Raw genomic sequence first — 26,492 nt, forward strand, 5'->3', positions numbered from 1 at the left:
TAAGATGATTTTAATATGTATTATTGTGAGCAAGAATCGTGTGTAAAAATAACAAACATTACTTTCCTGGTTTTTAGATGTGTGGTTTTTAACAACAGAGGAGTGGCAGGGGAGAATCTCTTGGTAAGTAAATTTAAATTAATGACAACAGCTTACTGTTTAGAAGAATGATTTCTAGTTTTATAATGAAAAGTACATTCTTTATTTAAAATAACTGTGTATACAATACAAGTTCACTGTGGAAAAATACAGAGAAGCAACAACAAGAAGAGGAAATTTATAAGACTTGCAATTATATAGTCAGAGGACTCCCCTTAGTCTATGTTTATCCAGATTGTACATAATAAGTAAAATATATGTAATGTATTTCTATTTTTAGAGAAGCTAAAGTTCTATCTTATGACTTTCATACTATATTTGAACATCAATAGTTATTTATCTATGTTATTTTTAAAGCGAAATATACTTACTTTATACATTAACTGATACAAATTAACCAGTATGGTGATACTTTGTTTTCACTTAAGAAATTTACTTTTGTCATGAAACAGATTGACTATATGTTATATGCCTATTTGCCAGCCAAAGTTTACATAGGGGAAATATTATTTAAATCTTTACCTATGCTTAGCTTTTTTTTTGCTCTAAAAACTCACTGAAATTTTTGGGAAGATTTTCAACTGTTAATCCCTTACTACTCCAATAAGTCAAAGACAATTCCACCAGAACTGAAAGAAACCTTTTTTTTTTTTTATTATTTTGAGGCATTAGTAGAGAATGATATTAAAACTATAAATAATTAAGTCATGCTGAAAATAAAAAAGTATAATCTGTTGCTAATGTCAGTGCATTATGAGAGTTTGGGGGAAAAAGAGCTCTTGTACTTTGCTTTACAGGGACTTGGGTCCTGGAGGGAATCAGAATCAATATGATTTCCAAAACTAAAGTTATAAAATGTTTATGTTCTTTCTCAATATCCTCACAATAAACAGGTTGATGTGAAGGTTCACATTTCCTTGTTTAGTCCAGCCCTTTAGAAGTTTATGAACAAATGGCAGGTGCTCTTAAAGGGAAAGATTTGAATTTGTCAGTGACCCTGGATCCATGAAGTAATTTTTGAGCAGCTCTTGTCTGCTGTGTCTCCTTCTAGGTGCTTCCAGGGTACAAAAATGGGGAGGACATGGTCTGAGACTCTCAAGAAAATAATGTACTGCAAAGTAAAGTCCGATAGGTCTCATAAAGTGAGAGACAAAGATCTGTTCATTCAGCAAAGTTGTGTTGTCTGCCTGTTAAATTAGGCACTAGACAAGGCGATATGGTGGGGAGTATACACGATATTAGATGCAACATTAACCCTTAGGAGCTTTCATTTAAGTTGCAGGACAGAGTTCAGATGCTTGAAAATATATGCAGTACAGTGCTAAATGTAATTGTAGGGGATGTATAAAGATGGTTGAGCATAAAGAGAGAGCATAACTGTTTGGGGGAGGTGAGAGAACATCGTAGTGGAGGTAAGTTTCAGTTGGATCTTGAAGGTTGTGGTATTGAACCAAGCAAGAGAGGGAATAGAAAGGATTTCTCAGCATAAAGAGTGAGATAGATAAAAGCATGTACTTACTGGTAGAGGGATGATGATGATGATTTTATCTTAGGTTTACTGAGTACTTAGAATGTATCAGTTATGTCTTTTTGTACTTAGTGTTCAACCACAGTAACAACACAATGATTTAGTTAAGCATAGCCATCAACATCAGCTGATTTACCAGCTGAAAAAAGTGAGGCACAAAAAGATTAAGAACATGTCCTAGCCAGGAAATGCAGAACCAGGATTCAGACCCATGTAGTCTGACTGTGTGCTTATGGTCTTGACCATTATGTCATACTCCCTCTCATCCAGGAATTCTTCTAGAGGGGTTGGGCCAAATTTTGAAGAGTCATGTGTAGAATCCAAGGAACTTACTATCAAAGCATTGACCTTTTAACTTTTTTTCCCAGCTTTATGGAGGTATAATTGACATATAAAATAAGCTGATCATGTCCCTGTTTTAGAGAGAGAACCATGGCAGCAGTATGTAGGAAAGAGATGGAAGGGAAGGAGTCTGGAGGCTGGGAGGCCAGTTGGAAAGCAATTGCTATCGATGTGCCCAGAGTTTAAAAACAGAGGTAGGAGGGAGAAAGAGGAGAGAACAAAAATGAAGGTTATTGACAGGGCAGAAAGAATACAAATTGTATTGCAGGAAACAAAGAGAGGAAATTCTAGGTTGACATTTCTAGCTTGGCTGATTGGTGATAGGCTCTGATCTTTGCTGATATGGGAAATTTAAGAGCACTGACAATATTTTTAGTGTAAAAGAAAATCTAGTTTCAGATTTTTAGGTGCTTTGAGATCATCCAGGTGGAAATTTCTAATACAGCTGGATATAGTAGATGGGGCCCCAGGAGACATGTACAAACTACAGAAAGAAACAGATTGTTGGTGCACAAGTAAAACCTGGAGCTCAGTAGTCAAGATTGCTTAGGGATGGTTTGAACAGCAAAAGGGGGAGGTCTATGGATAGAATCTTAGAACACAGCAAATAGGAAGGAGGAGAGAAAAGGAAGAGCAAGAAGCTTGAAAACCTTCTACCCTTTGCAGTTAAAGGTAATTGGAAATTTACTTTGAAAGAATGCAACAAACCCATTAACTTTTACCCATCACATTAATTGTTTTTTTGAAAAATCTTCAAGAATACCTCAAGTTCTTACAAAGGGATAGTATATAGGTAAACATTCTTAACTTTTTTTTTTGTTTTTGTTTTTTAAAGATTTTTTATTTATTTATTTGACAGAGAGAGAGATCACAAATAGGCAGAGAGACAGACAGAGAGAGAGATGAGGAGAAGCAGGCTGCCTGCTGAGCAGAGAGCCCTATGCGGGACTCGATCCCAGGCCCCTGGGATCATGACCCGAGCCGAAGGTAGAGGCTTAACCCACTGAGCCACCCAGGCGCCCCATTAACTTTTTTTTTTAAAGCTATTTATTTATTTATCTATTTGACAGACAGAGATCACAAGTAGGCAGAGAGGCAGGCAGAGAGAGAGAGAGGAGGAAGCAGGCTCCCTGCCAAGCAGAGAGCCTGATGCGGGGCTCGATCCCAGGACCCTGGGAGCGTGACCTGAGCTGAAGGCAGAGGCTTTAACCCACTGAGCTACCCAGGTGCCCCTTAACTTTTTATTTTATAAAACTTCTATTTTATGTTAAATAATATAGAGTTCTAAGCAAGAGGGTAAGAGCAGCTTGGTCTCTGGAGTCATACACAGAGCACTGGGTTGAATCCAATGAACTAATACCTCCAGCAATTATCTGTTATCACAAAGGTTAATGTAATCTAATTTAAAAAAGAATAAAGGTATAAAATGGCCAAAATGTAATTACAATTAAATGCTTTAAAACAACTGCTTTAAAAAAGAAATTTAAGGGAGTAAATTAATTATAATTTAATATATACTTCTTGTGCTCTAACAGATCACAAAAATGAGATGCCAATATTGATTATTAGAGCTATCTTTAATATTTAGCTCCCTTGATAATCCTCCTTCCTTCTGTCCCTAGAGCCCTGAACAATTACTGTTTCAGACTAGAGGAACTTATGTTTATTTATACCTCACCTTGTTCCAGAAAGGATTTAATGTAGCTCAGACCCAGAGTAAGTAAGACCTTCCTGAGGGCATAAAAAAGAACAAAAGATGAATCAGCAAAGATCAAATAGGAAGGCACATTCTCTAAGCAAAATTAACCCAGAAGTGCTAGCAAAGGTGAAATGGAGTTTAGAGTAAGCAGTTCTCCTAAGAGTGGAAGAAATGCAAAAAAGAAAAGTTTTGCTGAAATATGTTGCTGATATACTTAGAATTCATAGGGATTACTATGACTCCTACAGAGGAGAATAAGAAAGAAAGAAATTTTCCACTACCATATTGTCCTAATTTCCTATTATACATTGCAGGATTGTGGAAAAGCCAAAAGCCTTGCTCACAAGGAAAGGAGAAGCCTGCACGTTGCCCTCCCTGGGGCTGTTAGCTATGGGAGATGGAGAGTCCTAGTCTTGGTAGACAGACATTCAGATATTCCTGCAGGGTTCCTGGAGCCCGTAGATGGTACATTTTCTTGCTCTCTGCAGATGCATTTTCAAGGATACAAATCTAGGAGTCCAAGTTATCCACAAACTCCCTAGTATTATTAATTACTTTATGAAATATTATGCTTCTAGCTTAGTTAAGAATGATAATTTACCAAGGCAAAACTGAGTTTGTTGAAAGCTATATAAAGGACCCCCTTTCTTTTTAGTTATAGGGTCATACAGACTTCTGTATCTCTAGGCACAATAGAAAAATAGCCACCTTCGAAAATAGTCTGGCACTTTTTCAAAAGTTAAACATAGGATTACCTCCTAGCCACTTTGGAAAATAGTCTGGCACATTCTCAAAAAGTTAAACATGGAATTACTATATGACCCAGCAATTCTACTCCTATGTGTATCACTAAGTGAAATGAAAATATATGTTCATATAGTAACTTATACATGGGTATTTATAGCAGCATTATTCATATTAACCAAAAGGTAGGAACAACCCAGAGGTCCCTCAGTGGACAAATGGGTGAGGAAAATGTGGTGAATCCATACCGCTGGATATTATTCAGCATTAAAAAAAGAATGAACTACAGATACTTGCTATAGCATGGATGAACCTTGAAAATATTTTTTTAGGGACGCCTGGGTGGCTCAGTTGGTTAAGCAGCTGCCTTCGGCTCAGGTCATGATCCCAGGGTCCTGGGATCGAGTCCCACATCGGGCTCCTTGCTCCGCAGGGAGCCTGCTTCTCCCTCTGACTCTGCCTGCCACTCTGTCTGCCTGTGCTCGCTCTCACTCACTCTCTCTCTGACAAATAAATAAATAAAATCTTTAAAAAAAAAAAAGAAAATATTTTTTTAAATATATATTTTTTAATTTATTCATTTGACAGACAGAGATCACAAGTAGGCAGAGAGGCAGGTAGAGAGAGAGGAGGAAGCAGGCTCCCTGCTGAGCAGAGAACCCAATATGGGACTCAATCCAAGTACCCCGAGATCACAACCTGAGCCGAAGGCAGAGGCTTTAACCCACTGAGCCGCCCAGGTGCCCCGAACCTTGAGAATATTACACTAAGAGAAGCCAGTCACACAAGATTCCATGTTGTATGATCCCATATATATAAAACATTAAGATTGGGCAAATCTATAGAGACAGAAAGACAGTATATTATTAGTGGTAGCCTAGGGCTGGGGGAGGGAGGGTGACAGCTAATGGTAGAGGGTTTCTTTTTGGGGAGATAAACATGTTCTGATATTGTGGTGGTTGAACAACTCTGATTACACTAAAACCCATGAATTACACATTTTAGTTTTTTTTTTTAAATATTTTTTGGGCGCCTGGGTGGCTCAGTGGGTTAATCCTCTGCCTTCGGCTCAGGTCATGATCTCAGGGTCCTGGGATTGAGCCCCACATAGGCTCTCTGCTCGGAGGGGGCCTGCTTCCTCCTCTCTGCCTCCTCTCTGCCTGTGTCTCTGCCTACTTCTGATCTCTGTCTGTCAAATAAATAAATAAAATCTTTAAAAAAAAAAAAGAAAATATTTTTTTAAATATATATTTTTTAATTTATTCATTTGACAGACAGAGATCACAAGTAGGCAGAGAGGCAGGTAGAGAGAGAGGAGGAAGCAGGCTCCCTGCTGAGCAGAGAACCCAATATGGGACTCAATCCAAGTACCCCGAGATCACAACCTGAGCCGAAGGCAGAGGCTTTAACCCACTGAGCCGCCCAGGTGCCCCGAACCTTGAGAATATTACACTAAGAGAAGCCAGTCACACAAGATTCCATGTTGTATGATCCCATATATATAAAACATTAAGATTGGGCAAATCTATAGAGACAGAAAGACAGTATATTATTAGTGGTAGCCTAGGGCTGGGGGAGGGAGGGTGACAGCTAATGGTAGAGGGTTTCTTTTTGGGGAGATAAACATGTTCTGATATTGTGGTGGTTGAACAACTCTGATTACACTAAAACCCATGAATTACACATTTTAGTTTTTTTTTTTTAATATTTTTTGGGCGCCTGGGTGGCTCAGTGGGTTAATCCTCTGCCTTCGGCTCAGGTCATGATCTCAGGGTCCTGGGATTGAGCCCCACATAGGCTCTCTGCTCGGCAGGGGGCCTGCTTCCTCCTCTCTGCCTCCTCTCTGCCTGTGTCTCTGCCTACTTCTGATCTCTGTCTGTCAAATAAATAAATAAAATCTTTAAAAAATATATTTTTATTTAAATTCAGTTAATTAACATATAGTATATTATTAGTTTCAGAGGTAGAGGTCAGTGATTCATCGGTTGCCTATAATACCCAGCGATCATTGTATCACGAGCCATTCTTCATGCCCCTCACACAGGTACCCCCGCCCCTCCTTTAACCCTCAGTCTGTTTCCCATGATGGAGGGTCTCCTGTGGTTTTTCTCCCTCTCTGATTTCATCTTGTTTTGTTTTTCCTCTTTTCCCGTATAATGAATTGTACATTTTAAATAGGTGAATTGTATGGGTCATGTTTCATAGAGCTATGAAAAAGAAAACCCTCCTTCAGGCACTTTCCAGTCAAGTTAGAGCTGGTTCAGCGGGTAAGGGAGTGCCGAAAGGGGGAGCAGCAGCTGGGGCATGCTTTACAGGAGGTGCTGCTCCAAGTGTGGTTATACGGATCAGTGCCACTCCTCAAATTATCTGATACCAGCCCCTGACACGATGAGGGATGGCAGCAGAATGTAAAATGTAAACACCAAACACCTTCAATTCTAAGCTCTCTGTGAAAAGTGAGCTGATTGGGGGCGTGGGGGTGGAGATAGTAATATTCTCTTGGTGAGAGAAGCAGTGTGCTGGTTTTACCTTCTGACACCGGCGCTTATCTCATCCTGTCCTGGTCCCTGGCTCCAGAGATCCTCTAATCCTGAAAAGCTCATTTTTTAGATTGAGGACGCCTCTGGAAAAGTCGGGTGACAAGCCTGAGCTCATAAAACTGATTAGTGGTCTCAGGGCAGCAAATCAGGCTGTTGGTTGGAATGTCTTTGCCTTTCAGCTCTGGCTTTAATTCAAGTCAGGCTGAAAATCTGGGGTTAGAGATCAAAGGGGTTTTCAACAAGAGGGTTCCTACCTCAACATCAGATAATGGGTGGTTCACTAAGGACTCAGATCTAGAGACATGGATTCTTGTTTCCTACTGGGCTTTTCCACCTTAGCTTTGGAAGCTGATAGGATGGGAGGGACATAATGCTCTTCCCTCCTAAGTTCCATTTTCTGAAGCAGGCATTCAGAAGGGATTTTGGTTAGAGGGAGGAGGAAGAGATAAGGCAGGGCCAGTCAGGACACAGTTCAGTAGTCAGACTCACACCTTCAGGCACTCTCTTTCTTGTAACCAATAACCTTCCTCGTAAAAACCATTGTGCCCCATCCAAGTCTGCTCTTTCCTAAATGCTCCAAAAATTACCCACCCCCGCTTTCCTCCATCCCACTCAGAACAACCCAGGAAGGCTGATGTCAGCCAGATACATATATGAATGTATTGAATTCTTTAGGACTTTTTCCTAACATTGATAGGTCCAGCGCAGTAATACTGACTCTTGTTAAGTGGTGGGTCCGCAAAAGATTGTACAATTCTCTATGAACAGTTTTCAAATAAAGAAAAGGAGTGTTTAAATAATTTAAGAATTTCTAAGAATAATAATACCAATGATTTAATAGCTAGTTACCTTTTACTGAATGAGCAACATGGGCCAGGTGATCCTATAAGGTTGCTGATGTTTGGCAGCCTTTCCCTGTGCACAGCAAGGAATTCCCATGCCACTAGATTTCCCTCTTCCCAAGACACTCTAGACCGTTTTATCATTCTTGTCACTGCAGCCTCCTCCTCTCTTGGCTCAGCTCTCATCCTATTTCTTTATTCTTCTGCTCTCACCCTGGTTCTCTATTCTTCTTCTCTCCGAGCACTTGGTTCTCAGCCCTGGCTGCGCATTAGAATCCTCTGGGAAGCTTTAAAAAACACTGATCCCTGAACCACATTCCCCACCACCCCCACCACCCCGCCCCGAGTTCCTGATTCATTTGGTCTGGGGTGGAGTCCAAGTGTCTGTGATTTGTCATAACACTCCCTACGGAGTCTAAAGTGCAGGCTGGGCTGAAGACTGCTATGAGGTGGCAGCCTCCCTTTCTTTGAACCCTGGCCCTGGTGAGCCACCTCTGGCCCCAAACCCAGCCAGGGCAGGGCAGGAGACTTGCTTCTTAGGTGCCTGGACCAAGAGTAACTCCTGTCTCCCTGGGTGATCTGCTCTAAGCCATGCACAATACTGTGGTCATTTATTGGGGTCACTGTGTAGCACGAGTGCCTATGCATGTAGCCATGTAGAAATGAGTCGGAGTGGAGTACCTAGGCCATCTTGGGCTCAGAGGTAGCCAAGATATTTCTTGGGGCCCTTTGTTTTGTGGCTAGTTTTTTGTTTTGTTTTGTTTTTTTAATTTTTTTTAAGGACTTTAAAAAATTTATTTGATAGACAGAGATCACAAGTAGGTGGCAAAGAGGCAGGGAGAGAGAAAGAGAGGAAGGGAAGCAGGCTCCCTGCTGAGCAGAGAGCCGGATGTGGGACTCCATCCCAGAACCCTGGGATCATGACCTGAGCCGAAGGCAGAGGCTTTAACCCACTGAGCTACTTAGGTGCCCCTGTTTTGTGGCTAGTTATTTTAATGGAAAGGAGCAAAGTCCCAGGCACTTGTAGACACTTAGCCATTTTACACGTCTAACAAGGACTAGGTAAAAAGATTTGTCATTAAAGTGTTGGCTTGATATGTGGATGCCTCCTATTGTTTTCTCTGACTTACTATTTAATGAACTCATCTAAAAATAAGATCAATTTTCCTAACAATTTGGGCAAATCACTATGTAGTAGATGAGGGGAGGATGGTATGAAAACGAAACAGCAGCAACAACAAAAACATGCTGCAGAGATCAGTGAAGAAGTATGATTAGTATTCATGCAAGGATTACTTTCTAGGGACTTAGGTGCACACAAGAATCACAGAGTTCCTTTGGGCAGCATCTTATCCAATATTTCAGTACAGACCTGTGAAAAAGGAAGGCTGTAAAATGAAATCTTCTCAGCTCCTGATGACTATCAGACATTACAATAAAATAAAAATGAAATTGAAATTATTATTATCATTATTTTAGGTGTAGCAAAAATTACTATCAAACTCCGCTCACTGAGCCAGAGACCCTTGTGGTGTTAGCCAAAGACTTACCCCTTGTGTAGCACACCACCTACACTTGTAAGTGCATCAGCCAGCTACAATTGAAATGATTTTTTACAAAGATGGGTAAGTGTCTTTTTCGGTTTTCATTTTGCTGGATGAAAAACGAAAATCCTAGCTGGCCCGGTTTAGTACTGGCTATGAGGCCACCCCAGCACTAAAAGAAGGGTTCTGGGTGATGGCTTCTACTGCAGATTAGCAAATTCATCCCCTTCCAGAATAGCTAGGGAGAGTCAGGCTACCTGATTAACAGGGTGAATTTTAATTTGTTTCTAGACCAAAAACAAAACCACCCACTTTTTAAATGAAATTTGCATCTTAAAACAAATGACCTCTAAACCAGGACAGGAAAATTCTCTTCCAGGTTAGGGAGAACTCAGTTTGTCTAGTTTTTGGAAGTAGATTAAGAAGAACAGATTATTTGTAGTCCACAGATTAATATAAAATGTATGCATTACTCTTTTCCCATCTGTTATGTGTGAATAATTAAGAATTAATTTTACTTCATTATTCTCTTCAGTGATTTTTTTAAACGAACCTCTAAAAGCCATGAAACAAATTACTATTGTTTCTTGCAAATCCTAGCTGCAGTTGGACAATTTACACAATCTTGGTTTGTAATTATTTTCAAATTATTCTAATTTGTAAAACATTTATGCCCAAACATCTGCTGGAAGATTATCTATCCTATAGATTTTCTTTATCCTTTAGATTTTTTTCCAGAATGTCTTTCCCATCCTCCTCTCACTGTAAAAGGAGTTTTTACCTCCCAGCCGAATGCTGCAAGGTCTTCCTTAATCCCTTTTCTCATTAGATAGGCTTACTCTACCTCTGTTCTGGAAGCATGGAAAAAGCCAGGAATTACTGCAATAGGATTAGTTGCTGGTTGTATTAGTAGCCCTAGCAACTGAGAATTAACTAATGTTTTGTCTTAAAAGCTGCTAGTTATATTTTTAGACCTGAAGAAAAGTTCTGCCAGGCCTACAAATTCAATGTATGGCCCCATTAGTGTCTTTGCTGTGTATCCTGGATGAACCCCTTCTTTAGGGAGGCTCAAGTCCTGGGAAGAAAGAAGGCATATGATATTTCCTGTTAAAATCATCACGTGTCAAGAAGTCATGTGATATAACTACACAGTTTTGCTTATCAAAAGATATGCATCTCATTTTTCAGGCAACAAGTATGTATTGACTGTCAGAGAAAGAGGTAAGATAGTAGTAGACATACAGGTAATAGATAATGTGGGCCAGCAGCAGACAGGCTGGGACAATTAGGAGTAGAATTGGGAAAGGTTGTGGTGTCTGGGAGACCAGGGGTCAAGACTTGGCCTTTTACCTGACATTTATTCAAGGCATGATTTCAATAGGCAGAGTTGATTGTGAGGGACCCTTGGAAGATGAGGTGTTCTACAGGTAGCAAGGATGATAAGAGGCCAGCGCACAAGACAATACTGGTGGGTGTCTCATTGATGTGACTCTGTACCTACGGAGAAATGGTAAACTTCAGAGCTGGAAAGGTTGCTTGACATACTGTGGAGGGCCTTGAACACTTGGCAGAAGAATGTGTCCTTAATTCAGCAGCAAAAAGCTAATGAAGAATTTTAAGCAAAAATACTGTCATGATTAAAACTAGAAATGTTCTTTAGGAAGATTAATCTGTCAGTGCATAGGAGATAGGATTAGGGGTGGTTATGAACAAAGACTGGGAGTTAACCAGTTAAGTGGCTATTGCAGCAGTCCAAGTAAGAGGTAAAAAGGCCTGGTAGCAGAGACAGTTAATGCCATACCCTTGTCACATCCTTACCCCTGTGACACTTACCATTCGCATGCACATCTACCTCATGGCTTTCACCTGCAAATGCTCACATCTCTTGGACCGGGGGCCTCTCTAGCCGCAGGAGCCTGCTGGCCCTGTGCTCAGGGCCAACCAGGAGTGCCAGCATCTGGTGAATCTCCTCTAGGAGGTTCCTAGAGTGAACAGTCTTCAACCAATGGCTGAAGGGAACTGGTGGAACCCAGCTCCCTCGCCACTCGCTTGGGATGATTTTGAGCCATATTCCCATAGTGTCCCAAAGTGCCCCAAGAGGATGGAGTCCCCTGTTGCCCATAGTCACAAACTGCTTGGTCCCATGTTCTTTATTGACCTTCTACCCTCCCTGACTCAGTTCACCATTCCCCTACTGGTGCTTCCTGGTCTCACCTTCTAGATGAACCACTAACACTCACATCCTGCCTGTCTCAGGGGCTCTTCTAAGAGAATCTAACATACCAAGCCTTTACTAGAGTAGAAAAAAGGGGTTGCCGGTGTTTCCTGCAAAAGACACTGAGGAGGAAGAGGCTACAAGACTTGGCAATTTATTGGCTATGAGATTAAGGGAGAGGGAGAAGGCAATGTCACCTACAGTTTTAATTAGGAAAATATAGATGTCATCTATTTTTTTTTTTAATGGGAAGTTAGGAGAAGCAGTATAGTGTTCATAAAGAGAAGAGTTTACTTTGAGGCATTTTAAGTTTGAATTATGGCCAGAACCCGTTAGTGAAGCTGCCTGTTAGAACTTGGCAATTTGGATCTGGAGCTCAAGATCAGGTGAGAGGGTAGAAGGTGGAGAGTTGGTTTAGTCATTGCCTACTGGTGGTTTGATGAAGCCAGGAAGATAGGTCAGACCCTCAGGAATCAAGTATTGACCAGAGAAGCAGACGCAGGCATAAGACAAGACTTTTGGGAATGAGTATTCACATTGAGGTTGTGGGAAGACTAACAGGAACCAGGCAGGAAGTGGAAAGCTAGGAGCAGGAGGAGAATGGCATAGTGCCATCACAGAAGCAGGAGGAGCAGCCGGAAGGAGGCGGGACCATGCCGGAAAGGCTCTAGATTTACTGAGTGTCAGAGTTCTGGCAACCTTGATCCATGCCACTATTATCAGTTTTGATCTTGATGTCATCCATCTGGAGAAAAACATTTACAGAAAAATCAGTTTTTGTATCTGAGGATACCAGATGCTGAATTTATTAATGAAATCCCTTTCAGTATCCTAGTGCTTTACAGGAAATTGTTTACTGATTACAAACATGTGATCCAGGCTCTACTACTTTGTGACCTTTGCCAAATTACTCAACCTTGCTGAGCCACGATTTCTTCATGTGTAAATAAGGAATCAAGTCCTTCCTGACACTAAGGTTCTCTGATCTTAATAATTTTCCGTAGGCCGTTTTTCTCAAACCCTGAGCTCTGTGTGCACATTCATGTGCGACCGTGTGTGGCTGCGTTCACGTCAAGCCTGCATGACAAGAGTACATGCTGTGACTGTCACAAATAATTCAGAAATGTTAAAGCTATGCCACATGAATAGACTCCCATGTAATAAAAATATCATGTAAGGATTTCTTCACCTGAATTCTTGTTACAACAGGTGCAGTCACTATGAACGAGCCTGGTAGTAGATACTATTCCATTTAGATTTTACAGTGAATTTGTGCCCCTCAAATGCATTTAATCACAAAGGATTTCTTTTTTTTTAAGTATGTCCACTTAGTCTCATATTAGCTGGTGAGGTGTGCCAGGAGTCTTTTAATGTCTCTAAATTCAGTTTCCTCTATAAAATAGATATAATAATGGGATCTTCCTCAGGGTTTTGTAGACACAAGCTTAATTATTTAGTAACTTAGCTCCTGTAAATCTCTCCAGGTTAACCTTTGTCTTTTGGAGAATTTCATATTTGCAGACCTCAAAAAGATGATGGTAGGCAATAGGTAGCGTTTTAGGCTTGAGTTTAATTGGAAGGATCATTAAAAACTGTGCTTGTCTCGGGCTTCTTATTAGCGATTGAACGGTGGGTGAACGTAACCTTATGTGGCGATCATTGTTTATTGGAATAGTAAAGTCAAGAGGGTCCAGGGCACTGCTTTGGTTAGAGCAGTGTTAACCAGACTCCTCTCCGTGCTATTCAGTTTCTGGGGGTTTTATCTCACCTAGGCACACACACATATATTCATGGACACACTCTGACGTTTATTCTGCAGAAAGGACTGCCCCCTCCTCCCACAGTTCAAACAAAGCGTTTGTGAAGCTTTCCTGCCAGAAACAGAGCCCTTATTGATGAGGTTCACTTGAAAATCATTTGTTTGAATGCCTGATGTATTGAGGCATAATCAGCTTTACATATTTTAACATATTAAGTGTCTGTTGCAGTGTAGTGCAGCTGGGGCTATATGGATATATTGTTGTAGAAGAACATCTGTAATTCATAAATGCAACTGGAAATTGCCTTATCTAGAGGGAAGGCCATGCCAGAAAACCACACTACCCCATTAGTGGACAGCATTCAGGATGAAGAAAACGGTTCGCCCGTTATAAACCAGCCACAATTTAAAATTTGGGGGGCATAATTGCAATGTCTCTTTTGTTCGCTTGTTTGCTTTTTTTTTTTTTTTTTTTTTAATAGAGAATAACTTCGGCTCTGTCATTTCTGCCTTTTACAGGTCATGAATCTCATGATTTTTAAATGTTGTGCTTTACCTGTCTCTGCTCACAGACACCAAGGACTTACTGCTGTGCTAACACTGAAGACCTGGAGACTGTTATTCACCACGTGCATAGTCTGTACCCTTCGGCTCCTTTCCTGGCAGCAGGGGTTTCGATGGGAGGGTAAGATTTTTTCCTTTCTAAAATATCTTGAGAGAGAAGTGGCCTTCCTGACTGCTTCTGTCAGAAGATGACAAGCTACAAAGACATTGGAAAATAAATGTTTGATTATTTTTATCTGATTTTACCACATATGGTTGAGTGAAGGAAGGAATTCACCCAGGCGAATGTGAGTGTTTTCCTTGGCAACTATGGCTTTATGGTGAAAAGGTTGCAAGTATCTCCTTGGGATCCTCAGATTTTCTGAACCTAAGGGTTTGTTAGAACCCTATGACCTTGATTGCCTTCACTTCTTAGCTGCCATGGTGACCTTGAGGGTCCCTGATGTGCTCCCAGCTGTCCTGTATTGTGTCCTCCAGCACCACACAGGAAGCTGACTTTGGAGGCTGATTTTCATCACTCCAGTCATAGAAATAATCACTTCTTGCTCTCTCCAGCTGAAGAGACCTTCAACATTTTTTTCCTCCAGGTGGTGGTGTTTTTGTTTGTTTTGTTTTGTTGCTGGGCAAATGGACCTACCCTGGAATGCTCTCCTAGAAACTCTGACGTTTTATTGTTAACCCCTACACCAGCTGCTATTTTAAGCATATGAATATTATTAAAATTTGTGCTTCTTGCAGTTACATTGGGGTTTAATTGGAACATTTATGCCATACTTATTCACTTATACTAATAATTATTTATATTTCTTATTCCAGTGATTATGAACTTAATAAAATCCAAAATTTTAATTATCCAGAATTTAGATTCCTTAAATGCTTGTCCAAAAACTACTTTTTAAAATCAACAAACACATGAGGTAGAAAATCGTATTTTTTCTTAATTTTGTAATTGATTTATTTGCCACTTTAATTTTCAGAACATCTTAGAATGTTTCATTACTTGAAAATGAACAGGTTTTCCAAATGATAGATTCTGAAGAATCGTCTTTAACCACAGCTTTTTAGATTCTGATGAACATAAAACTAGAAAGAAAAGAATACATTTCTTACATTAGCATGGAAGGTCTGACTTGACCTACTAAAGGAAGAAATCTGAATCAGTGCAGAAAACCAAGGCGGAACCTCTGAATTGGGCTCAAGGTATTTCTCTTTCCTTTGCCCCATAATGTGAACTGTAGAAAACAGCGTGTGGACTGAAATTTTTCTCTTAATCATATAAATTCTTGACTTTTTAAAGGCCAGACCTTACATAAACAGGACCAGAGTCTCTATTCAGAAGCCCCTGGGAAATGCCTATTCATGTCCCTTTGAAGTCTCAGTGCCTGAAGGCAGAACTTGACCATTAGCCTTAGCAGCTGGTTGAATATTAATGTCTTGTAAATTGTTTGAAGGAAGCACCCTTTCTAGTTGCCTAGCACTGTGACACGTTCCCAAGTGGACTTACCACTTGGGGATGTGTTTTATAGCTTGACACACTTTTTTTTTTTCTTTTGGAAATGCAACAGGCAAAAACGTAGTCTGTCGAAGATCCTAATGTCCAGTGCCTCTGGAGACTGGGGTCATCCCCAAGCCTGTGATGCCAGGGACCACGTGCCAGGGACCCGTAGGGGATTTAAGGGGATACTGAGTCTAGCCAAGGAATCTACACCGTGCTCTACCTAGTCAGGTTTCAGTCTCCTGATGAGTTGGTAAAGAAGCTCTAAAGAATGTATAGGAAATTCTTTGTGTAGATGTAAAAGAGAAGAGTGTATGTAATGAGCCCTGATATGTACTAACCACCTGACTTCAATAAAAATCAGCCCTCTTCACACAGCTTCAGTAATTATCAATTCCCAGATAATCTTGTTTATCAGTTTCAGCCCTCCACTCCTCCCCAACTCTGATTATCTTAAATGAATCTCAGATATCATTTATAAATATCTTAGTAGGTATCTCTAAAAGGTAGTTGCTCTTTAAAATACATACGGAGTACCATTAGCACACCTGAACAAAACTGGTGGTAATCCCTAAAAATCATCAGATATTTTGTATGTATCTCATTTCCCCAGTTGATGGCTGGTTGGTTTGTTGGTTGGTTTTACAGTGTGTTTGAGTCAGGAACCAGATAACGTCCATTGGTTTGATATGCCTCTTAAGTCTCTTAACTCATGGATTCTTCTTCTGTCTCTGTCTCTTTTCTTTTGGTGAAAACATGGAGTCCTTTTTCTGTCAAAATAAAACATCCTCGGGGCGCCTGGGTGGCTCAGTGGGTTAAAGCCTCTGCCTTCAGCTCAGGTCATGATCTCAGGGTCCTGGGATCGAGTCCTGCATCGGGCTCTCTGCTCAGCAGGGAGCCTGCTTCCTCCTCTCTCTCTGCCTGCCTCTCTGCCTACTTGTGATCTCTGTCAAATAAATAAATAAAATCTTAAAAAATAAATAAATAAAAATAAAACATCCTCTTTTGGAGTAACATCTTGATATTATTTTTTCCCCTGAATAATAGTCAAGAAGTACCCCCCCCCACACACACACACACACTTGGTCAGGGATACTACTGGTCCTTCCTACTCCTGAGGCCTTCCCTTCCAACCCTTTCCATCTGCCCATTATAACAATCTCCCAGCACTCTCTGACTTCCAGCCGAAGAAGAGGATCACCAAAACTAGGACTCTAGAATGAAGGTTTTCCAGGAGAGTCAACATCGTTCTTTAACTTAGCGAACCACAGTACTTTATCCCAGGAGTACAGTCATTATTAAGAATCATTTGCAGGAAAAAAATTTCCACTTTTCATCTTAAACCTCATCACATTCATTCTGTGAGCCACTTGGGCTAGGAAAGAGAAGGAGACAGAATTTTTACCCATTTCTCCTATTTCAGATCATTGGCAATTGGAAAAATAAAGAATGGCAAATATAATGAGAAACAGAATTTAGACTATCACCCTTTCTCTTAGTTGATAATGTTAAACTTAGATTTTGACATTAGTATTAGATTAAACCCCATTCTTGTTCCTCTTATCAAAATAGAACTAGATTAAAATCAGGAAAATTGATAGAACCAAAGAAAGGGGGGAAATGAGTGATAATTAAGAACAACAACAACAAAAAAAGGACAGAATAGGAAGAGAAAACAAGTGACTTTGAGGGCAAGGAGCTCTGCCACAACTCAGAAAGTCTAACTCCATGCTAGGGAGCCCTATAGAGACTTATTTTAGGAAGCAAGGGCTCAGAGGCAAACAGGATGCCCACTCAGTCTGATTACTCACAATCTCTGGGCTTAAACCCAGGTGTCTGTAGTAATTTTGAAAGCTCCCCAAGTGATTCCATGTGCAACCACATCTGAAAACCACTCTTTCATGTTCTGTCTATGCCATCTATGCCAAGGGTTAGCATGACGCAACCCACAGGCCAAATCTGGCAATTTGTCCAAGAGCCAAGACTTGTTCTTATATTTTTAAATGGTTGAAAAAAGTGTGTGTGGGTGGCTCAGTCATTTAAGCATCCAACTCCTGATTTTGGCTGGGGTCATGATCTCATGATTATGAGATCAAGCCTCATGTCAACTCTGCCCTGGGAATGCTTAAGATCCTCTCTACCTTTCCCTCTGCCCCTCCCCTTCGTTCACACACGCTCTCTCTCGCTCCTTATATAAATAAAGTTTGTAAAAATAAATAAATAAATAAATAAATAAATAAATAAATAAATAAATAAATGGGGAATCTGTCAAAATTAAATGGGTGAGTCTGTCAGTTAGTCATCTGCCTTAGGCTCAGGTCATGGTCCCGGGTTCTAGGATTGAGCCCTGCAAAGGAGTCCCTATACAGTGGGGAGTCTGCTTCTCCTTTTCCCTCTACCTTTCACCCGGCTTGTGCACAGTCTCTCTCTCTCTCTCTTTCTCTCTCAAATAAATAAATAAAATCTTTAACATTAAAATTATATGATTGGAAAAGAACAAAAGAAGAATAGTTATGTCATGTGAAAATTATGTGAAATTTAAATTTCATCCATATATAATGATTGGTTGGAAGACAGCCATGTTCATTCATTTATGTGTTATCTAGGGCTGCTTTTGCACTACATAGTTGGGTAGTTGTGACAGATATTATATAGCCCGCAAAGCCCAAAATATTTACTCTGTGGTCTATCATAGGAAACTTTGCCTGAAACACTCCTCACATACTAAAACATTCACCTGGAAGCAGGGGGCTTAAGGTTTTGCATATTCTATTTTTTTTTTAAGATTTTATTTATTCATTTGACAAAGATCACAAGTAGGCAGATAGGCAGAAATGGTGGGGGGGAGAGCAGACTTCCCACTGAGCAGAGAGCCCCATGCAGGGCTCAATCCCAGGACCCTGGGATTATGATCCAAGTCAAGGCAGAGGCTTTAACCCACTGAGCCACCCAGACACCCCAAGGATTTGCATATTCTTAATAAACCCCCAATATCATTTTTAAAAATGAAAGAAAGAAAAGAAGAGAAAGAGAGGAAGGAAAAGGAAGGAAGGAAGGAAGGAACAGAGAGGGAAAGAGAGAGAAAAAGAAAAAGGAGAAGAGAGGAAGGCAAGGAAGGATGGGTGGAGGAAAAACAACCCATCATATAGGGGATTTCTCGGGACGCCTGGGTGGCTCAGTTGGTTGGATGGCCCAGGTCATGACCCCAGAGTCCCGGGATCGAGTCCCGCATCGGCTCCCAGCTCCATGGGGAGTCAGCTTCTCCCTCTGACCTTCTCCTCGTTCATGCTCTCTCTCACTGTCTCTCTCTCTCAAATAAATAAATAAAATCTTTAAAATATATATATATATATATATATATATATATAGGGGATTTCTCTTATATTTTACTTCATAGAAGGATATACATTGTAAGTAATAAGTATATGCCTTGTCCATTCACAATAGAATCTACTGGAAGATAAATAAGTGTATGAATGTGGCAAGGAAAGAATGAAGATACTTGCATGCGTTTCCAAGATAAAGGCCTTAAACTTAGGTTTATGCTTTTCTTCTCCATAGTTAAGGTAAAGTCCATAGTTAGAAATGAAATGTCTTGGAGACCCTGGGTGGCTCAGTTGGTTAAGCACCTGCCTTTGGCTAGATCCTGGGATGGAATCCCTCATCAGGCTCCTGGTTCAGTGGAGATCCTGCTTCTCCCTCCCCTTCTGCCCCTCTGCTCCTGCTCTATCTCAAATAAGTAAATAAAATTAAAAAAAAAAAAAAGAAATAAAGAAATGGTATGTTTGGAGATAACAAACTCATCATTAAGTTTCCTGTTTCTCCCCATTTTAGAATGCTGCTTTTGAATTATCTGGGCAAAATTGGGCCGAAAACTCCTTTGAAGGCAGCTGCAACTTTTTCAGTCGGTTGGAATACTTTTGCTTGCTCTGAGTCATTGGAGAAACCACTCAACTGGTTGCTTTTCAATTACTACTTGACAACTTGCCTCCAGTCTTCAGTTAATAAGTGAGTCATCTTTAAAATCGATGTCTCCTAATTTCTTGGATTATATTCCCCAACAGAAAGAAAGTTGTAAAGTATAAGACTGCTGATTTTTGTATATTTGTGTTTACATTATATGCATTTTCTATTGTGCCAAATAGTTTTTGTTATAAAGATATAAAAAAAAAAGATTTTAAGCATAAGCTAAAAATGTAGATAAAAGGTGTAATGTTTTCTTTCTGAATCTCAGTGGTACAACCCCTAGGATGTGCCCCTACTATGCAGAAGATCACTGCTCTGTCACTATTCTAAATTATCCCAAAAGACTAAAAATGTGAGCATTGACTGTATTGAATAACATGAGGGCTATTTCTCCAGATTTTCTACCTGTTGGTAATCTGTTAGTACCTAATTGTTTTCTAGGTAGTAAACAATGTATTAAATGTTTTTAGCACAGAATAATATAGTTTCTTAAGCATATGCTTACGTGCGTAGTACATTTTAGAAGCTGGGGGAACGCACTTCACTTAGATATTCTCAGCTCCCACTTAATGTTACCAGAATACTATATTTGCATTAATTTTTCCGGAATTGTTTATATATCTTCTACCATTTAAATTGGTGTGATAACGGGACACCTGGGTGGCTCAGTTGGTTAAGCAGCTGCCTTCGGCTCAGGTCATGATCCCAGCATCCTGGGATCGAGTCCCACATCGGGCTCCTTGCTCTGCAGGGAGCCTGCTTCTCCCTCTGACTCTGCCTTCCACTCTGTCTGTCTGTGCTCGCTCTTGCTCTCTCTTTGACAAATAAATAAATAAATAAAATCTTTTAAAAAAATAAAAAATAAAAAAATAAATTGGTGTGATACTAAAGAACAGAGGTGTTTCTGTTTGTATTTTGATGACTATCACACTCTGTTTTTGGGTTAATTGATCAATGTAATATAAATGCTAAATAAAAAGTCCAGTTAATTTGTACAGGACTTAGCAAAAACCATAGATACCCCAAAAGGTGACATTAAACATTGGATTAAATTTAGCCTATTTATTAAATTACAGATATTAATTATAAAATATTGCTTAAAATATTAAAAAGATAACTAATTGCTCATTGTCACTGAAATGGAGGACAATAGCAAGAAAAGTGAAGAGAATGATTTGGCAATTAAAGTACTGGTTATATTTTAAAAAATGACCCCCATTTAGGGATGTCTGGCTGGCTCAGTCAGTAGAGCATGTGATTCTTGATTGCAGGGTCGTGAGTTCAAGCCCCACAGTGGGTGTAGAGCTTACTTAAAAATAAATAAAATACTTAAAAAGAAAGAAAAGTGATCACCATTTAAAATACAAGTATATGAAATATAAATTTTAATTTTCAACAAAGCAATTTAAAAATAATGTCTTCAAGTGGTTTATCCAAGGGAAAGCTTCTGGTTTAAATAAGGCCTTTTTAGCCAAATTGGTTTAATAGTAGCAGAGTGTAGGTACATCTTGTTATGAAACAACACTTATGTTTATTATTACAAAATTAGTTCAGTGTCCTTCAATTAAGAAAAAAGTACACTGGGTGGCTCGATGGGTTAAGCATTAACACCCTTGATTTTGGCTAATGTCAGGATCTCAGATCAAGTCCTGGGTCAGGCTCCATGCTGGGTATGGAGCCTGCTTAAGATTCTCTCTCCCTCTCTCTCTGCCCCTTCACCTCACTCTTTCTCTAAAAAAATAAAAGTACTTTAAAAAAAAAAATTCTTCAGGCTACATATCAATGTACTTCTGCTAAGTCTGATTAAATAAATATTTATTGAGTATTCACTTTGTGCCCTGTGGTAGCCTATTTGGTTTAGGTACTTGAGGTGGTGTTATAGAGATAGCTATAACCTGAAATTTTTTTACCTTTGAAATTATTTTGCTGCAGGCACCGGCATATGTTTGTGAAACAAATCGACATGGATCACGTCATGAAGGTAAGAGAGAAACATTATGTAATATTTTGATTTCCTCTTCGGAGTCCAAGAAGAGAGATCATCTCTTTTTATGTTTCAGGCTAAATCCATCAGAGAGTTTGATAAGCGATTCACCTCAGTCATGTTTGGATACCAAACAATTGATGATTATTATACTGATGCCAGCCCGAATCGTAGACTGAAATCAGTGGGAATTCCAGTGTTGTGTCTGAATTCTGTGGATGATGTTTTCTCACCTAGTCATGGTAAAATTCACATTATTTTTTGTACGTTTTGACATGAATTGGCTGTTTTAAAATCCTGGTTCTTTTTTTTTTTTTTTTAAGAAAACACAGTAATGAGAAATTAAATGTCATATAAATTGTTTTCCAGTGGAATAGAAAAAAATAGCTAGATATTCGTAATTTAGTATCTAAATGGGTAAAGTCACTTTAAATGCTTTCACAGACCCTTATCTAGTTCGTTCTGAGAGTCTTCGAGTGAATTATGTCTCTGAATATTTTGCTTGTTCTAACTTTTTATAACCTTTCCTTTTTATCAAATACACTGTCCTTTGGACAGATTATGTGACAATATCTTTGCCTCCTAAGTTCATTGCCATCACTTGCCTTTTCTTCCTCAGATTCTTAAGCAGAAGGCTTTGGAATTTTTCTCCCTTTTAAACTGGGAAGAAAACTTGAGACTTTATAGACATGATGTTCTTGACTATCTCCATGAGTGTAGCACATTTCATCCCATTTGAAGGGAAACTGTCTTTGCTTTTCCCTGGATATTGTATAAAAGAAAATTATGCCCAGATTAACTTCCTCACTCTCTTAATTTAAGAAATAGGGAATTTCATAGCAAAGATATATATGCATGTGTTCATATATTGAAGCAATGTAAGATGATTAGAAATCATCCTAAGTACCGGCAGACTTGACCCATACTTCTTTCCTTTTTCTTTTAAAGTTAACATATACTGTGTTACTTGTTTCAGGGTACAGGTCTGTGATTCATCAGTCTTTCACAATTCATAGCACTCCCCATAGCACATATTCTAATTATTTTTCTAATGAAATTACACAAAGCCTTTTTTTTTTTAATGTTTTACTTATTTATTTGAGAGAGAGAAAGCACAAGCAGGGGGAACAGCAGAGGGAGAGGGAGAAGCAGGCTCCCCGCTGAGCACAGAGCCAGACCCCAACCCAATACAACATAGGCTTGATCCCAGGACCCTGAGAGCATGACGTAGCTCAAGGCAGACACTCAGCCTCACCCAACTGAGCCACGCAGTCTCCCTAAAAAAGGCTTTTAAAAAAAAGTTTTTTAAAAAAGATTTTATTTATTTGACACAGAGAGAGAGAGAGATCACAAGTAGGTAGAGAAGCAGGCAGTGGGTGGCGGGGGACACAGGCCCCCCGCTGAGCAGAGAGCCCAATGCAGGGTGGATCCCAGGGTCCTGGGATCATGACCTGAGCTGAAGGCAAGGGCTCAACCCACTGAGCCACCCAGGCGCCTCTCCCCAAAAATGCTTTTTATAAATTTTTTTCTCACTTCCCCCCAAATACTTCAAAAACATTTTCCCCTGAGTATTTCATTTAAAAAAAAGTTAATCTGACTATAAACACATGTATTGTCAACATTTCAGAAAATCTCCAAAGTATATAAAAATACAAATCACCTATCATTTGATTGTGTGACTTATGATTAATCAGAAATAACTTTAGATGGTGGGGACTTATTGGCCTTTCACCACAAATCAAGAAATGAAACTGTGAACTTTAGTTTTAGATGAATTAACATGGTGGCTATTTAGCCTCCTTTCACTGGATTAAGAAAGTGTAGTACTTTTCCTTTCTTAATATTTCTTAATATTTAATATTATATTAACACATAATTTAATCATATTATATTTAATATTTAATTAAATATTATTTAATATTTAATATTGTATTAACATATTATATTGTATCAACATATAATATTAAATAACATTAATATTAAATATTAACATATAATATTAAATATTAAATATATAAATGTTTTATATATATTATATATAACATATAATATTAAATATTAAACTCTAAATATTATATTTCTTAATATTTCACCAATATTTAATAATATTTCATAATAATTTCTCTTATCAATCACAATTTCTCATCATATTAACCTGCCCCACTTTGTTGAAATTTAAATTCATTATTCCCTATTCTTTCCCAAGCCCTTAAGATAATCTTGCCACTTTGAAATAGTAGGCAACTGTCTGCAGCCTGAGAACGCAGGCAGCCAGCATCTTTCATATGACTCAGTGGGGGCACAGCCTTTGTTCTTGTGATAGGACTGTAACTATCAGTGTCAGAAATTCCCGAGTGTATCCAGAGTGTGAAATTGGGACTCATAACATAATAATTCCATCAGAGGCAAGTGAAGCATTCTAAATCAAAGCCTTTAATGTAACGTGAAAAAGGAAAAGCAAAAATCAGATGTCATTTCACCTTATCCTGCTCTTGAGCTCACACATCTTATCCCAAGATAGGAAATACTCTTCTTTAGATGGGGCTGGCCAAGGATATGAGTTTAGGGCCCCTTTGGGCAAGGACTTGGCTTGCTGGGCCTTGATGTAGGATCTTGAAATTTATTCTTCGCAGAGCATTGCGTAAAGGAGTCAAACTGAGCGCATCGTCTGAACAAGCAATTTGGACACAGCAGTAGCTTCATCTTGTAAGGGTCTCAGTTCTCGAGGGTGTCAGTTTCCTTTCCTTCATTAGAAGGGTACGGGATAGAGAGATCTTACCTTAAATTAGCTCATTTACCCTTAAGACTCTGTTCCAAGATATGAAGGTCTAAATACTGCTACAACCACATTATCTTAATGAAGTAGATAAGATTTAGCAGTATCTGAAATTAAAACAATTCTCATGCCACGTTGTGATTCGTTATAGATCTTAAATCAAAACATTTTCATTGGGATGCCTGGGTGGCTCAGTCGGTTAAGTGGCTGCCTTTGGCTCAGGTCATGATCCCAGTGTCCTGGGATCGGGTCCCACATTGGGCTCCTTGCTCCGTGGGGAGCCTGCTTCCCCCCACCCCTCTCTCTGCCTGCCTCTCTGCCTGACTGTACTCTCTCTATCTCTCTGACAAATAAATAAATAAAATCTTTAAAATAAAATAAAATCTTTAAAAATAAAATCTTTAAAAAATCTTTAAAAAACATTTTCATTGTAAACTCTAAGCATGGGAGAAAAAATAAAAATAAAACAACTTCAATTCACATGCCTTAGAGTGAAGTTTTTACTCAGGATATGTTTTGTTGGGTATAGAAAAAATTGTCATTACTACAGAGTTATTTAAATATAGCAGCTATATTTTCAAAATAAAATTTTTCTTTCTCCTGACTACACATAGAAAGCCAGACCATAAAGGGGCATCTGGATGGCTCGGTTGATTAAGCATCTGCCTTTGGCTCAGGTCATGATCCCGGAGTCCTAGGATGGAGCCCCATGTCAGGCTCCCTGCTCAGTGGAGAGCCTGCTTCTCGCCTTTCCTTCTGACACTCCCCTTGCTTGTGCTCTCTCACTTTCTCTCTGTCAAATAAATAAATAAAAATCTTAAAAAAAAATTCAGATCACAAACTCAAAGAAAGAAAGAAAAAGAAAAAAAGAAAGGAAGGAAGACAAGGAAGAAAAAGAAAAAATAATCCCCAGTGTTTAAGCCCAAAGATAAACGCTATTGCCACTTGGGAGTATTTCTTTCCACTCTTTTTTGCTATCTATATATGTTTTTACTATATAAATTAATTATATAATTTTGAGTCCTTAATTGGCCAACAGTTGACCCCTCAGGGATTTAACGTCATGTAAAATTAACCAGTCATGCACAAAGAATTTATCATTCTCACAAAGGTGATAAGATTAGTTCTTGTTTTCCTGGTGTAATACCTAAGTGGGGATCTTAGAACATAATGTAAGTATTCGCCATTCCTTGAATCACCTTACTTTATTTTCTCAAAACAAGACTGGGCCTTTTTATACTTTTAGGTTATGAGTAAACACTTGGATTGATTCTTCCAAAAATGGTAGTTTAGTACATAACTGTAAACATGATCTGTTGTAAGAATATAAATGGTTGATATAAATTAGTGAGACTAATTCCGTTAGCCGTACTCATTACAAATATTTACTTATGTAATTGTGTTTCAACTTATAATGATTAGAAGTGATAAGAGCATGTACTTTTCATAACAAAACTGAGTAATAATTATGTATTTTTCTTTCTCTTTTCCTTCTCTTACCTCCCCCTTCCCTCATCTTTTTCTTTCCCCAAGCTATTCCAATTGAAACTGCCAAGCAAAACCCTAATGTTGCTTTGGTCCTTACTTCTTATGGAGGCCATATTGGTTTCCTGGAAGGAATCTGGCCAAGGCAGTCCACTTACATGGATCGAGTCTTCAAGCAGTTTGTGCAGGCCATGGTTGAACATGGACATGAACTCTCCAGCATGTAGCTCCTTAGGTGCATTTGGTCTGAACCACCATATAAAGGCAACTCAGCTTAGTGCACAAATCTTAACTACTGTATATAAAGCAGATAAGCCAGCAGGTGGTGAAGAGGTCCAGAATGACATGCAAAAACCACTTTTTTGGGAAAACAAAACAACTTTGTAGCAAGAAATGAAATAGAGATTTAGATTGTAACTTACGTAGATTTTATTTTTACTACGCCTTACCAAGTATGACCTTAAATAAAGTAGTCAAACATGGAATTGCACTTAACCAAAACTGTTGTGTAAAAAAGATTTTAATTCCTCAGGGTTTTAATTTAGGCTGGTATTTTTTTAGATTACTCATTTTAGGTGACTTAATGGTACTTTAATAACTGTTAAGAGATTTTGATTATTAGAATGTAAGTTATAAGTTGGAACATTCCTAAGGGTATTTATACCTAATGATGATAATGTGAAAACTGAATGAGATCAAATACAACGTGCTAAATATTTTACGTATTCTAACTTTAAAAGGCAAATGCAACAATGTTAGACTGATGTCTATACATGCTCTTTTACTCTGGTAATAATAAATTAAGGCTGATTTATGTTTTATAACGATTATAGTTTTCATGCTTATTTTTAAAATAGTATATGTGCATACATATATGTCAATATATTAAAATAAATTCTATCATTTTAAA

General features: G+C 38.9%; 1 protein-coding gene across 1 annotated transcript; it reads left to right on the top strand.

Annotated features, from left to right (window-relative positions):
- On the top strand, nt 1–26,492 carry LOC309858486 (phospholipase ABHD3). The gene is made up of 6 exons (XM_082751165.1): nt 1–123; nt 13,885–13,997; nt 19,206–19,379; nt 21,270–21,318; nt 21,398–21,563; nt 25,631–26,492. The coding sequence occupies exons 1-6, from the start codon at nt 16–18 to the stop codon at nt 25,807–25,809; spliced, it is 789 nt and encodes a 262-aa protein (XP_082607291.1). The 5' UTR covers nt 1–15; the 3' UTR covers nt 25,810–26,492.

This window comes from Mustela nivalis (assembly GCF_964662115.1).
Source record: "Mustela nivalis genome assembly, contig: HAP1_SCAFFOLD_2598, whole genome shotgun sequence".
Taxonomy (NCBI): domain Eukaryota; kingdom Metazoa; phylum Chordata; class Mammalia; order Carnivora; family Mustelidae; genus Mustela; species Mustela nivalis.